At 39.9% G+C, this 14805-nt stretch overlaps 2 protein-coding genes across 7 annotated transcripts in view; both read right to left on the bottom strand.

The window, feature by feature from the left end:
* CACNB2 (calcium voltage-gated channel auxiliary subunit beta 2) overlaps nucleotides 1-7996 on the bottom strand; it is a 510382-nt gene extending 502386 nt beyond the window's left edge. For 2 of the 3 annotated variants that reach the window (XM_051820339.2, XM_051820342.2), the window contains exon 1: nucleotides 7952-7995. The gene's annotated coding sequence lies outside the window, so the exon portion shown is untranslated. Of the gene's footprint in view, nucleotides 1-7951 lie in introns of all 3 variants that reach the window. The other variant, XM_051820340.2, reaches the window with a different exon arrangement.
* A 21-nt stretch (nucleotides 7997-8017) lies between these two features.
* The window catches only part of SLC39A12 (solute carrier family 39 member 12), a 79420-nt gene continuing 72632 nt past the window's right edge, over nucleotides 8018-14805 (bottom strand). For all 4 annotated transcript variants that reach the window (XM_002717411.5, XM_008268293.4, XM_070055467.1 and 1 more), the window contains one exon: nucleotides 8018-10927. In XM_002717411.5, the coding sequence (XP_002717457.2) occupies nucleotides 10799-10927 (129 nt within the window). In that variant the 3' untranslated portion in view covers nucleotides 8018-10798. The remainder of the gene's footprint in view (nucleotides 10928-14805) is intronic.

Genomic DNA, 14805 nt, shown 5'->3' with positions numbered 1-14805 from the left:
TTCATCACCATGAGTAGCTCTTTAAAAAATCATGCAATGCCATATTTCCAGATACATCTACACCAAACAAAATAACTTACAAGTCTAAGAAGTAACCAGGGGGCCAGTGCTGTGGCATAGTGAGCTAAGCATCCACCTGTGGTGCCGGCAGGTTCTAGTCCTTGCTGCTCCTCTTCCAATCCAGCTCTCTGCTATGGCCTGGGAAAGCAGTGGAAGATGGCCCAAATGCCTGGGCCCTGGCACTCACATGGGAAACTTGGCAAAAGCTCCTGGCTCCTGACTACGGAATGGCCCAGCTCCAGCCATTGCAGCCATTTGGGGAGTGAACCAGTGGACGGAAGACCTTTCACTCTGTCTCTCCCTCTCTTTGTCTGTAACTCTACCTCTTAAATAAATAAATAACTAAATAAAATTAAATAAATAAAATCCTAAAAAAATTAAATAAATAAATAAATAAAATCCTAAAAAAAAAAAGTGTGATTCCTAAGAATAGGGAAAAGGAACAAATATGCCAAGATGTAATACTCCCTGGTAGGAATAGAGATCATTGTTATTAAAAAGAAAAAGAAAGAAGAAAGAAGAAGGAGGAAGGAGGAAGGAGGAAGAGGAAGAGGAAGAGGAAGAAGAGGAAGAAGAGGAAGAGGAAGAAGAGGAAGAAGAAGAAGAAGAAGAAACCAGATAACCAGTTTGCATGACGCAAATAGAGCCTGTTATTTTTTGTTTGTTTTGCCATTTCCTTCATTGAATTCTTTTGCTGCCATTCGAGCAAATTCAATCTGCCTCTCATTTGCAAAGACAGTATAGTTGAGGACATTCTTGAGGTTGAATACCTTTTAATGGCAATTGTCAAAGCACTTTGATTGCTGTATTCAGAAATTCATCAAATAGTTACAAAATACCTTCTATGGTTCAGTTAAGGATTACATGGCTACAATAATAAGAGAAACAAAACATAGTCCTCAAGCAAAATCACGTGGTAGCAAGGAGAGCTGTCTAAACAGTTATAGAGCACAGAGCAAAAAGTGCCATGATGGATTTAATGGGAGCATAAAAGACAGTGAGATAATCCCACTGGGTTTCATGAGTCCTGGGAGAGTCAGAGAACTTCTGGTAGAAGATAGGTGGGGGCCACCTGGGGCAATCCATGGTGGTGAGAAACAGAAAGTTCACAAGGAAAATACACATGCAGTCTGGTTTGGTTGGTGAATGAAAGACAAGGAGGGAGGTGACAGAAAATGCAAAAGGAGAACTAGAAAGGGGATAGGTCATGGAAAGTCTTTGTTCTCTCTTAGCCAATGTGAACTTTTTCCTGAAGGTAACAGTGAGAAACAAATATTTTGAATAGGGTAGTGACCTGATCAGATTTTTCAAAAATATTTATTTATTTGAAAAGCAGAATGACACAGAGAGGAAGACACACACACACACACACACACACACACACAGTTCTTCCATCTGCTTGTTTACTTCCCAAATGCCTGCATCAGCCAGGGCTGGGTCAGTCTGAAGCCAGGAGCAGGTACTCCATCCAGGTTTCCCATGTGAGAAGGGAGCACTCAAGGACATGGCCATGATGCACTGCCTTCTTGTGTGTATTAGCAGGAAGCGAGATCAGAAGCAGAGCCACAAGGACTTCAACTGGAACGCTATGGGATGCAAACGTCCCAAGCAGAGGCTCAACCACTGTGCCACAACACCTGCCTTGATTGACCTTTATATAGTTCATCTATTTTTCTGGGGAGTATGCTAGGTACTAAGAGCACAAATTGAATGAGAGAGAGCACTTTACCCAAAAAGAGCTAAAAGTCTAATGGAAAAGATAGACTAGGGAAGAGTTAACGTCAGAACTTCTGCTGAGTGGTGTGATAATGACCTGGATACTTGAGAACATAGCACCAGATGTAGTTGGCAAACTCAAAAGAGCTCTGAAAATAGATGGGAAGGTGCTTCCCTTTCCCAAGTTGTATGTAGCACCAAGTTTGAGTCTTTGCAATACAAATACATTGTCATTCTCCATTTATTCCAACAAAATGCCTTTGCACAGACATCAGCTCTTAGACTTCGAGGTGGCCTTAGATGTCATCCAGCTCCACATTTATTAAATAATAGCCTTCCCTGACTGGGGGATCCTCCAGCTTGGGGGATCCAAGACAGCTTGTTTCACTGATGCATCCTATCAGAGTCACTATGTGGAGTAGGAAAGACCCAGGCATTTGGACTCACTCATTTACTAGCTGTGTGATCCTGGGAAAGTTCCAGAAACTTTCTGACTCCAGTTACTCATATCTAGAATGGTTTGATAGGGGGCTTAACAAGAAGATAAATAATACAGACAAATCACATAGCAAAGGACCTGTGTCGTGGCACAATGCATAGAGCTGCCACCCACATCACTGGCATCCCATATGGGTGCTGGTTCATGTCCTGGCTGCTTCTGATCCAGCTCCCTGTTAATAGTCTTGGAAAAGCAGTGGAAAATGTCCCAAGTGTTTGGGCCCTGCTACCTACATGGGAGACCTGGAAGAAGCTCCTGGTTTCTGGCTTCAGCCTGGCCCACTCTTGGACGTTGTGGCCATCTGGGGCATAAGCAAGAGGACTGAAGATTGATTCTCTTTCTTGCTCGCTCTTTTCCTCTCTCTCTCTGTCCTTCTCTATCTGTAACTCTTTCAAATAAATAAAACTTTTTAAAAAATCACATAGCAAATACCTTGCATAATGAAGTTCCACAATAGCTCCTACTATTATTAGCAAAAACAGAATTTCTAGACATGCCTCCACTCTAACTTCTTTAAAAAAATAAAAATGAAAGTAGGAATAGGCATTGTAGCCCAGAGGGTTAGGTTACCACTTAAGATGCCCTATGCCATATCAAGATGTCTGAGATCAAGTCCCAGCTCTGCTTCTGATCCAGCTTCCTGCTAACATGCACCCTGGGAGGCAGCAGGTGCTGGACCCACCCACCCATGTGGGAGACCCAGATGGAGTTCCTGGTCCTTGGTTTTGGCCTGGCCCAGCACCATATGTTCTGAGCATTTGGAGAATGAACAGATGAAAAGTCTCTGTCTCTCACTTTCTGTCACTCTGCCTTCAAAATAAATAAAAACTTTAAAAGACAACAACAACAAAAATACATGAACTCTCTCCAAATGTTTGTCCCCAAATGGAATTCATTACCTGAGCTGTGCTGTAGCCATCACTGAATACGAGGGGACTTCAAAAAGGCCTTTGAGAGTAGAATTAAAAGATAAGTTTAGGGGCCCGTGCTGTGGCACAGTAGGTTAATTCTCTGCCTGCAGCGACAGTTTCCCATATGGGTGCCGGTTCTAGTCCCGGCTGCTGCTCTTCTGATCCAGCTCTCTGCTATGGCCTGGGAAAGTGTGACATTACCTGCAGATTTTTTGGTAAATACTTTTTACCAAGTTAAAGAAATTTCCCTCTACTAGTAGTTTGTTGACAGTTGTTTTTTTTTAAATCAGGTGTGGGTAGATTTTGTCACATTCTTCTAGATCAACAGGTGTAATTATATAGTTCTTTGTCTTTAGCTGATGTGATACATAACATTAGTTGATTTTTAAATATTGAACCAGCTTTGCATACCCGGTCATATTCAATACCTTTGAATACCCTTGGTCATGGTATATACTTCTTTTTATACATTGTTGGACTCAATTTGCTAAAATCTTATTAAGGATTTTTGCATCTGTGTTCATAGAAGATCTTGGTTTGCTGTTAAGGTAATACTAGACTCATAGAATGAGTTAAAATTATTCCTTCTGCTTTGATTTTCTGGAAGAGATAGAATTCTTAAAATGTATTCCTTAAATTTTGACAGAATTCACCAGTGAAATCACCTAGATCAGATCATTCCTGTTTGGGAAATATGTCTATTTCATTAATAAAGATATAGTTTATTCAGATTATCTATTTCTCCTTGTGAGGTTTTTTTTTTTTTTTTTTTATTTGACAGGTAGAGTTATAGACAGTGAGAGACAGAGAGACAGAAAGAAAGGTCTTCCTTTCGTTGGTTCACTCCCCAAATGGCTGCTATAGCCGGCACTGCACTGATCCGAAGCCAGGAGCCAGGTGCTTCTTCCTGGTCTCCCATGCGGGTGCAGGGCCAAGCACTTGGGCCATCCTCCACTGCACTCCCGAGCCACAGCAGAGAGCTGGCCTGGAAGAGGAGCCACCGGGACTAGAACCTGGTGCCCATATGGGATGCTGGCGCTGCAGGCAGAGGATTAACCAAGTGAGCCATGGCGCCGGCCCCTCCTTGTGAGTTTTGACAATTGTGTCTTTTAAGCTCATCAAATTGGTGAGTACAGTTGTTCATAATATTTTTTATTACCATCTTAATATCCATGGAACCAGTAGTGATGGTCATCTTAGTATATTAGTAATTTTTATCATTGTCTTTTCAAAAAAAAAGTGTATTTATTTATTTGAAAGAAAGTTACAGTGAGAGATATATATAGAGAAAGAATGCTTCCATTCACTGGTTCACTCTCCAAATGGCTGAAACGGCCAGAGATGGCCCAGGCTGAAACCAGGAGCAGAAGCTTCTTACAGGTCTCCCTTATGGGTGCAGGGGTCCTAAGTACTTGGGCCATCTTCTGCTGCTTTCCCAGGCACATTAGTAGGGAGCTGGATCAAAAGTAGAGCAGCTGGGACTTGAACTGGTGCCAACTTGGGATGCCAGCATCTCAGTCCATGGCTTAATCCACTACCTTACAATGACGGCCCCTGTCTACTCCTTCTTTTCCTTAGCTAGCCTGGCTAGAGGTTTATCAATTCATTGAGATTTTTGAGAATCAGTTTTTGGTTTCTTTGATTTTACCTATTGGTTCCCCATTTTCAAATTCCATTGATTTCTGCTCTGATTTTTATTACCTCTTCTTGTCTACTTCTTTTGGGTTTATTTTGCTTTTCTTTCCCTAGTTTCCTAAGTAGAAGCATAGATTATTTCAGACCTTTCTTCTTTTCTAATATTTTATTTAAGGGGACAATTTCTAAGTTCTCTTTTCATAACATCTCATTCATTTTAATAAGTGCATTTTAATCTCCATCTAGTCAAAACGCATTTAGCTTCTCCGGAGATTATTTCCTTGACCAATGTGTTATTTGAAAATGTCTTAATCTCCAGCTATTTGGAGGTTTCCAGTTATCTTTCTATTGTTGTTGTTTCTAGTTTAATTCCATTATTATTAGAAATAATTATACAGTACTTGTTTAAATTTATAAAAATATGCTTATGGTTCAGATGCAGTCTGTCTTGGTAAATGTTCTAAGCTTGAGAAGAATCTATATTCTGCTGGTTTTGGATGAACTAGTCTACGAATAGTTGATTGATGGTGCTTTTCCATTCAGCTATGTCTTTCCTGGTCTGCTGGATCTGTCAATTGGGATTTTATTTTCTTCCTTCCATCTATTGATAGAGGGCAGCTGAAATATTTAACTGTGATAATAGATTAATCTATCTCTCATTGTAGTTCTATTATATTTTGCCTTACATATTTTGTCACTCTGTTGGTAGGCACAAACACACTAAGAATTATTATGCCCGGACCAGCATTGTATGTAATGGGCTATGCTGCCACCTGCAATAGCACAATCCCATATGGTTGTTCCACTTCTCATCCAGCTCTGTGCTAATATGTCGGGGAAAGGCAGTGGAGGATGGCCCAAGTGTCTGGACCCCTGCTAACCACATGGGAGGCCTGGATGAATCTCCTGGCTCCTGATTCTGGCCTGGCTCTGGCTCGGTTCAGCCCTAGCTGGTGCAGCCATCTGGGGAGTGAACCAGCAGATAGAAGCTCTCTCTGTGTCTCTTTCCTCTCTCTGTGTAATTCTGAATTTCAAGTAAATAAATATATCTTAAGAAAATAATTGTTATGTCTTGGATAAATGATTCCTGAATCATTATGTAATGTCCCTCTTCATCCTTGATCATTTTCCTTACTCTCATATTTACTTCATCTGAATGTAATATAGCTACTCCAGTTTTGGTGGGTGTTTGCAAAGAACACTTTTTTTTTTTTTTTTTTTTTTTTGACAGGCAGAGTGGACAGTGAGAGAGAGAGAGATAGAGAGAAAGGTCTTCCTTTGCTGTTGGTTCACCCTCCAATGGCCGCGCTGCGGCTGGCGCACCGCGCTAATCCGAAGCCAGGAGCCAGGTGCTTCTCCTGGTCTCCCATGGGGTGCAGGGCCCAAGTACTTGGGCCCTCCTCCACTGCACTCCCTGGCCACAGCAGAGAGCTGGCCTGGAAGAGGGGCAACCAGGACAGAATCCGGCACCCTGACCGGGACTAGAACCCAGTGTGCCAGCGCCGCTAGGCAGAGGATTAGCCTAGTGAGCCGCGGCACCGGCCCACATTTGCTTTTAGTTTTTGAAGTAACATTTACCATTTGAGCCATTTTAAAATTCACAGTTCAGTGGTGTTAAGTACATTTCCATTGCTGTGCAAGCATCACCCCCATCTGGGCCAAGAGCTTCTCATCTTCTCAAATGGATACACTGCACCCATTAAACACGGACTCCCCATTCCTTCTTCCTGCCGTCTCTGACAACTGTCCGTCTATTTTTTACGTCCAGCAATTTGACTACTCTTGATACCTCATAGAGATGAAATCATGCACCACTTGTCCTTTGTATCTTTTTTTTTATTTTTTGCACAAAGCACAGTGTCTTCAGGGTTCCTCCATGTCACAGCATGTGTCAGAATTTCATTCCTCTCTTGGGCTGTTGATAATGTCTTCCCTGGGCGAGCAGGCTGTGTGTGCCCCAGTCAGAGGGCACTGGTCCTGCTGAAGCAGGCTAGGTCTCCAGCAAGTCGACACCTTCTTGACCTTGATGGGGAAGACTCTTTCTGAGCACCTTTCATCTCCTCAGCAGGTGCATTGCTTCCCGGGGGAATTGTTCAGATCACCTTTTGTTCTCCCTTGAGTTAAAATCAAGCCATGACAATGACCATGACCTCAGACAGGTTCCTCTGGATCAGATTCTATTATCAACCTTAGAAGTGTAACTGGAGTGGAACATAACAGGTTTTCACTTGTGAGAGAGAAAGAATAAGAGAGAGGGACTTGCACTGAGTAAGCATTACGACTTGTGGACAGAGCCTGTTCCAGGAAGGATGGGCCGAAAGGAACAAACCAGAGAGGCCACCTCTCCCACTCTGAAAGTGAGTCAGGGTGGAGAACATGCAGGACAGCTCTGAGGGCTGGTGAGGCCTGGTGTGCGGGCTCCACATGGGATTGCAGACACATAAAAGGTTTGATCCTCCTTCTCCACCAAGAAAAGACATTTTATTCATGAAAGGTACAGCACTGAGCATCAAACCACAAAGCTGTGATGAAAGAAAGGGATACCAGTGGTGATACAGTGATGACTAAACATTTATTGAGCTATTAGCATTTTCCAGGCACTGAGCTAACAGCTTCTTGAACAGTATTCCATCTTGACCTCATCGCAAACCTATGAGGTGGGATCTATTTTTAGCATGGTTTTACGCAAGAAATTATTGTTCAAAGAATTACAAGCTATTAAGTAGCATAGCTGTGATTGAAGCCAACATTCCATTTTAGAGCCTGAATTCTAATTTTTAATTGACACACAATAATTACACATATTTATGGGGTACAGGGTGACATTTTGGCACCTACAATGTGTAATGATTGAATTAGAGTAATTGGCGTATCTATCACCTGAAACATGTATCACTTCCACATACTGGGAACATTCAAAATCTTTTCTACCAGCTACTTTGAAATGCACAGCTAGTTGTCAACCAGAATTATTCTACTAAGCTGTTTAACATCAAAATTTAACCCTCCTAATGCAACTGTACCTCTGTACCAATCAAACCTCCTTCATGCCTAAATTTTAATGCCCACAAAAGAGCCTAAACCTGATTAGTCTGGTGGGAGAGGAAAGGAAGTTGTAAACACGCAATACCTGCAAGGTGTATTTCATAAGTGGAGGCAAAGTCTCCCCTTCAAATACAGGTTGTAGGAAGCTGGTGCTGGCCACAGTTCATGGGCCCAGCCATACTGGACTCCGCTGCTGTGGAGCGTGTAGCAATGGCACCATCTTCCCAGGTCCTGTACACAGCATCACAGCCACAATCTTCAAATCCCTGTTCCCTCAAAATGACTGTCAGTGCATTATGAATATTCACATCAGATTTCTGTTACAATTTGCTCTTGGATTTTTCCTCATTAATATTTCTTGTTCAATGATGAAAAAACAAGTTGCCAGGTAGGTAGAAAACAGTGTAATCCTAAATTTAGGCCTAGGAGACAGAAATACTTTTACCATTAAGAAATCTGGTTTCAAGGAAAATGCCATTCACCCACAAAGATCGGTGAGAAACAAAACTAAGACAGTTAAAGGGATGACCATGTTCAGCCATTCCAAATTTAGACTCAGCCCATATTTAGAAGACAAATAGTTGTCATCATCTCCTTATTACTACCACTCAATTCTGAGGAATATAGATTTTTCTAGCAATTCTAAGAATGCTTGTGGCTGGAGGTTCCTCTCAGGCTATTGGTTGACTGTCTGGAACTCAATACGAATTAGCAAAAAGTCAATGATAAGATAGAGAAGAGGGGAAATTATGATCTTAGTGAAAGGTGAAAGATTTATACAATCTGAAGAGAAACCAGAGTATTGAAATGATGATCTTAGAAAGGTGCTCCCAGGAGCCACTTGATCACACTACCCTCCGGGTGCCTCCTGCAAGTGACCTCTGGATGGTTAGGTCAGGGCACATTAGTGACAGGCTTGCGCAAGAATCACTGGGGAATGTTCCTCTAAATCCTTCCAACAGCCAGCTCCCTTAAAGCCCCTCTATATCCTATTCCCAACCTTTCCAGAGGACTGAATTAGCCTCTAAATGGAAGGTTATAGATGGAGCAGCTCACAGCAAAAATTTTAATTTAGCCAGCTCGAAACCTCTCTAAATGTGATCTTGGAGCAAAGTCATCTGTCAGAGCTTTCCTAATTAAGCTGGCATAAATTAAGGCCTAATATCAAAATCAGGACCTAGTTGTAGAAACCCCAACACAGCCAGTGCCAGGGACTTCTTGAATGAGACTTCTACACCATTGTGCTACTTTGAACAAAGGAGTTTTTGTTTGTCCACAATTTTTTTCTCTAACAAAAGAAGGACAAAATGCTGTGTTGAATCTACTCACCTTACAGGGCAAATATGAATCAAAAGTACTACCCATCTAGGGACTCCTTATACAGTAACTTCTGGAACTGATTCGATGCTACAAGGCAAGGGGACAAAGAGATGGGAGCTTCAGCTTTGGAACTCACATCTAGCACGAGGCTTGAAGGAGTGTGACCAACTCACTCCCAAGCACAGATCTCTAAGAGAACAGAGTTGTGAACCCACTCTTTCTTGAAGTCAAGTCCACGTGACTTCTAGGACACCAGTGATGCTCTGAGCGGTGAAGCAGCATCCGCATCACCTGGAAGTTGTTTAAAATCATAGCCCCAAGCTTTACCTAGAGCCACAGAATCAGAAACTCCAGAGTTGGATCCTGACAACACGTGTTTGCCAGAGACAAGCCTTCCAGTTGATCCTGTTATGCATTATGTGAATACTATTTCACTACACATGGGTGCACTCTTAAATCAAGCTCTAAAGATACCTGGAGAAGAAATCCGTCTCATTTTGAAATCAGAGAAACGTGGTTGAAAATGATCATGCAAAGAGAATCAACCTATTGGTGAGTAAGAGACAAGACAAATGTGTCTGTCTGGCTGAGCATTGTGAAAGGAGTTAGCAGTAAAACGAACTTTTCCCCATGTCAAGATACATCGTAAAAACTGTTCAAGAAAATGAATAGGCATCCATTTTCTAGAAGAAAATCACTAAACTCAAGGTTATTTTCTAACTGAACGATTTAGCTAGGTTATCACTCATGTTGCTTGTTCATTTCACAAGTTTATCTTCTGAATCCTGTTTACGGTTCTGTGTTTCCTCAGGGAAAAAAAAAACCACAAAATGTATTTCACTATTCAGTAATATTATATTCATTTATTAGGCAAATAATCTCTGTCACATAACCTGTGAGCATTTAGTCATTAATCTTCTGCTTGACTCAATTTAAAAAAATTTTGAACTTCGTGTTTTGGTTCCAGTTCTCCTGGCCTGGACCAGAAGTTTTTGTGTGTGATGACTGATACCAAGAATGCTGATGTGTAATCTTTAGACTTCCTAGCATTGCTTATTCATGAGCACACTTGAACCAGTGGGCAATGCCTGCAGGTTAACTACACTGCACTGGTTTTGTAAGAGATGGATTAAAATCTGACATTCCAGAACAGAAGGGAACACGAACCACCACATTCAACTAAACTTTATTGCATTTGTTAGTAATTTACTTTGCTTATGCTTTATAATCTCACAGAAAAAAGTATATTACTGACATCAAAGAAGTTGCAGCTGATTTTATCTCCACCAGCATCTGTTCATTTCAAACACAACAAACAATCTGTCTTACAAAAACAATATTTTTAAGTCATTAGAATTAATTCAGAATTTACTAATTACTAAAAAAAGCATACATTCCATAAAGTTGCTGAAAACACAAAATCTCAATTATGAATAGCCTGACTTTGATATATTTCTAAAACCAAAATTGCATTATTAAATTAATAAGTTAATGAGCTAAAAGATACATACTATAACTAAGATAAAAAAAACTTACAAATCAGTAGAATACAACCAAAGTAAAGTAATGATACTGTAAAAATTCATTTTGTCAGGATTTTGAGAATCCTCACTTATATTTTAATATTTTGTTCATATATAGCCAAGAGGAAGAGAGAAAGCCAACCTAAGATCAATCCCAAGTTCTGGAAGAGAAACATCATCCAGGGTCGTCGTGTTTGAACATGAGTCATTTCAGGAAGCTAAAAAAAGAATAAAAAACCAGAATAAGATCCAGATATATTCAACTGCTGGGAAAAGCTTGGTGGGAAAACATGAGTGTGTTATTCAGAACTTAATAACCTTTAAAATTCCCCAAACAGTTACAAAATGCTTAATACCTATTCTGACCACAATTTTGGAATATAAGCTCAAGTTAAGGCATTTGAGTGTGGTTACAAGTATCCTGGTATTGGCAGAAGTCTTACAATGACATAGCTATCAACTGAGACCCAATTCTTTTGTTTCCAGAAGAATGCTTAAATGTGAAAGAATAATACATAAGAGGTATCATTTTTTACTCTTCTATTAGCTTTAGGAACCACTAAATGACTAGCTGCTGCAAGGCATATGCAGGATCTTCAAAAGGTTCATGAAACCTTTGCATTATGAAAAAAAAAAAACTGTTCCTGGATTTAAATTTTTTTACAGCAACATAAAATTATCTTTTTATTCCATTTTCCACAAACAGTTTGAATAGCCTTGTCCATGAGTATAAATTTTCTTTTCAAAGAGATAATCAAGGTCCTTCTGACCTTTAGAAGAATAAAGACATCATTTCTTCCAACTCTATTTTACTCTGGGAGAGACAAGTGGAAAGCATTGCTTGTGTGTGAAATGCCTTAAGACCATTTAACAAGTCCCTAGCTGAAGTGCTACAGTGTGTTCTTATCTCATAGTACTTCCAATCCTTCACACAGACAAGGTCACCATGAGTATCTTTTTGCAATAGTCATTTCTGTAAAAGTGCAGCTCAGGTAGACATGGATTGGTTCAAGCTTCACAGTATTTACATTTCAAGCCAGAAAATTCTTTGCAGCAGGTTGTCTCCTGTGTATCCTGGGATGTTCACTCGTATCTGTGGATTCTACCAGGTGCTAACTGTACCCCTGCTCCTTGTCATGACAACCACACATGTCCTCAGACATTATCGAATGTCTTCTGAAGGATACAAGTCACCTCTGGTCAAGAACTACAGGATTATCTTATCTACCAAATAAAATATTAAACATGTCAAATATTCAAGGACTTTAGACTTATGGCAATGAGAAAACCAGTGGACACATTTTCAGATGCTTGTGGCAAAGGAGTATCCTGAGTGTGGTTATATGGGTATGCCGGGAGTGGGCATTTCTTCCTTTGCATGAGTTAGCATGATGGGACGAAGGCTGGGGTTACTGTCTCACACCCAGCGTGGAACAGTGGACTAGAGGCAAAGCAGGATGCAGACTGCTGTCCTGGATGGACGGCCCCAAACAAATCACACCTTTTTATGCCATGCATAAACATGCTCGTTTACACAAACCCCGCACAGTTCACCAATCTGAATTGTAAATAAAAAATGATTTTGAAAAATCAATAAAATATGGATAAATATATCTTGTTTTTAATTGTGTAGTAAAATGACTTAGCAAAAGGAAGTTGCAACATTTTATATTTTATATATTATATATGTATAATTGCTCTAATATTTAAATTGGATATAATTATAGCAAGTTGTTTATATAGTTGACAATGGGTTTATGATAGACTTTCCCTGTTTTTTATTTAGTGAATGAACATCTGTCATTCTATTAATAAAACTGTTTTGGTTCCTAATATCTTGATGCTAATCCAACATCCACAGTGGACTTGGCAGCATTCTAAGTTATATTAAAGTTTATCTGTGTGGGGAAGGGATAGTATTTGTTCTCAAAGACCTTGCATTTGATGGTACTTTTGGAGGATTAACAAGATACATGCATTGGACTTTCCCAATACCTTTGTTTTTTTTTTAACTTTTATTTAATGAATATAAATTTCCAAAGTATGGCTTATGGATTACAATGGCTTCCCCCCCATAACATCCCTCCTACCTGCAACCCTCCCCTTTCCCACTCCTTCTCCCCTTCCATTCACATCAAGATTCATTTTCGATTCTCTTTATATACAGAAGATCAGTTTAGCATACATTAAGTAAAGATTTCAACAGTTTGCTCCCACACAGAAGCATAAAGTGAAAAATAATAGATAATTTTTTAAATGTTGATGAAATCAGATCAGACCTATTGTCATGTTTAATCCCAGTGAGAGTCAAGTTGGGAATTGATAATTTCTTTTTTTTTTTTTTTACAGAAGATCAGTTTAGTATACATTAAGTAAAGATTTCAACAGTTTGCACCCCCATAGAAACACAAAGTGAAATATACTGTTTGAGTACTCGTTATAGCATTAAATCTCAATGTACAGCACATTAAGGACAGAGATCCTACATGAGGAGTAAGTGCACAGTGACTCCTGTTGTTGACTTTACAAATTGACACTCCTGTTTATGGCATCAGTAATCTCCCTATGCTCCAGTCATGAGTTTCCAAGGCTATGGAAGCCTTTTGAATTCTCCGACTCTTATCTTGTTTAGACAAGGTCATAGTCAAAGTGGAGGTTCTCTCCTCCCTTCAGAGAAAGGTACCTCCTTCTTTGAAGACCTGTTCTTTCCACTGGGATCTCGCTCACAGAGTTTTGTTTTTTTTTTTTTTTTTTTTTTTGCCAGAGTGTCTTGGCTTTCCATGCCTGAAATACTCTCATGGGCTTTTCAGCCAGATCCGAATGCCTTTAGGGCTGATTCTGAGGCTAGAGTGCTGTTTAGGACATCTGCCATTCTATGAGTCTGCTGAGTATCTCGCTTCCCATGTTGGATCACTCTCCCCTTTATTTATTCTATCGGTTAGTATCAGCAGGTACTAGACTTGTTTATGTGGTCCCTTTGACTCTTAGTCCTTTCATTATGACCAACTGTGAACTGAAATTGATCACTTGGACTAGTGAGATGGCATTGGTACATGCCACCTTGATGGGATTGAATTGGAATCCCCTGGTGTTTCTAACTCTACCATTTGGGGCAAGTCAGCTTGAGCATGTCCCAAATTGTACATCTCTTCCCTCTCTTATTCCCACTCTTATGTTTAACAGGGATCACATTTCAGTTAAATTTCAACACTTAAGAATAACTGTGTATTAATTACAGAATTAAACCAGTCATATTAAGTAGAACAGACAAAAAAAAACTACTAAGAGGGATAATGTATTAAGTTGTTCATTAACAGTCAGGGCTATGCTGATCAAGTCACCGTTTCTCATAGTGTCCATTTCACTTCAGGAGGTTTCCTTTTTGGTGTTCAGTCAGTTGTCACCGATCAGGGAGAACATATGGTATTTGTCCCTTTGGGACTGGCTTATTTCACTCAGCATGATGTGTTCCAGATTCCTCCATTTTGTTGCAAATTACTGGATTTCATTGTTTCTTACTGTGGTATAGTATTCTAAAGAGTACATATCCCATAATTTCTTTATCCAGTCTACCGTTGATGGGCATTTAGGTTGGTTCCAGGTCTTGGCTATAGTGAATTGTGCTGCAATAAACATTAGGGTGCAGACTGCTTTTTTGTTTGCCAATTTAAATTCCTTTCCCAATACCTTTGATTATTAATAACTTGGTAAGAAGTTTTTAATGGTTTACTCCTGGGTGAGACAATATAGGTAATTTCTTTCTGCCTTAATAAGCTGTGGTCACTCGGAGGCTCACGTGTTGGTTAATTTCATTTCTAAACAAGGGATAAGACATTGGATATTTTCCTCTCATTTTTCAAACAAGAACATTGTCATTTACAAGTTCTGGTAGAATTAACAGCATGTCATATCGCCACAGTCCCTACCTGTTGTTTGTCTTTGATAAAAGAATGGCTGTGGAGACATTTTCTTGGCAAAGATAGACAAAGTATGAATCATGAACCATCATGATTGTTTTCAGTGGATTATTATAGAAAAAAATATTTCTAATAGGATAGATGTATGGAAGAGAAAATGGTTCTGGTTCAATACATAG

Source organism: Oryctolagus cuniculus, chromosome 13 (genome assembly GCF_964237555.1).
Source record: "Oryctolagus cuniculus chromosome 13, mOryCun1.1, whole genome shotgun sequence".
NCBI lineage: Eukaryota > Metazoa > Chordata > Mammalia > Lagomorpha > Leporidae > Oryctolagus > Oryctolagus cuniculus.
This window is presented reverse-complemented; position numbering and strand designations above follow the sequence as displayed.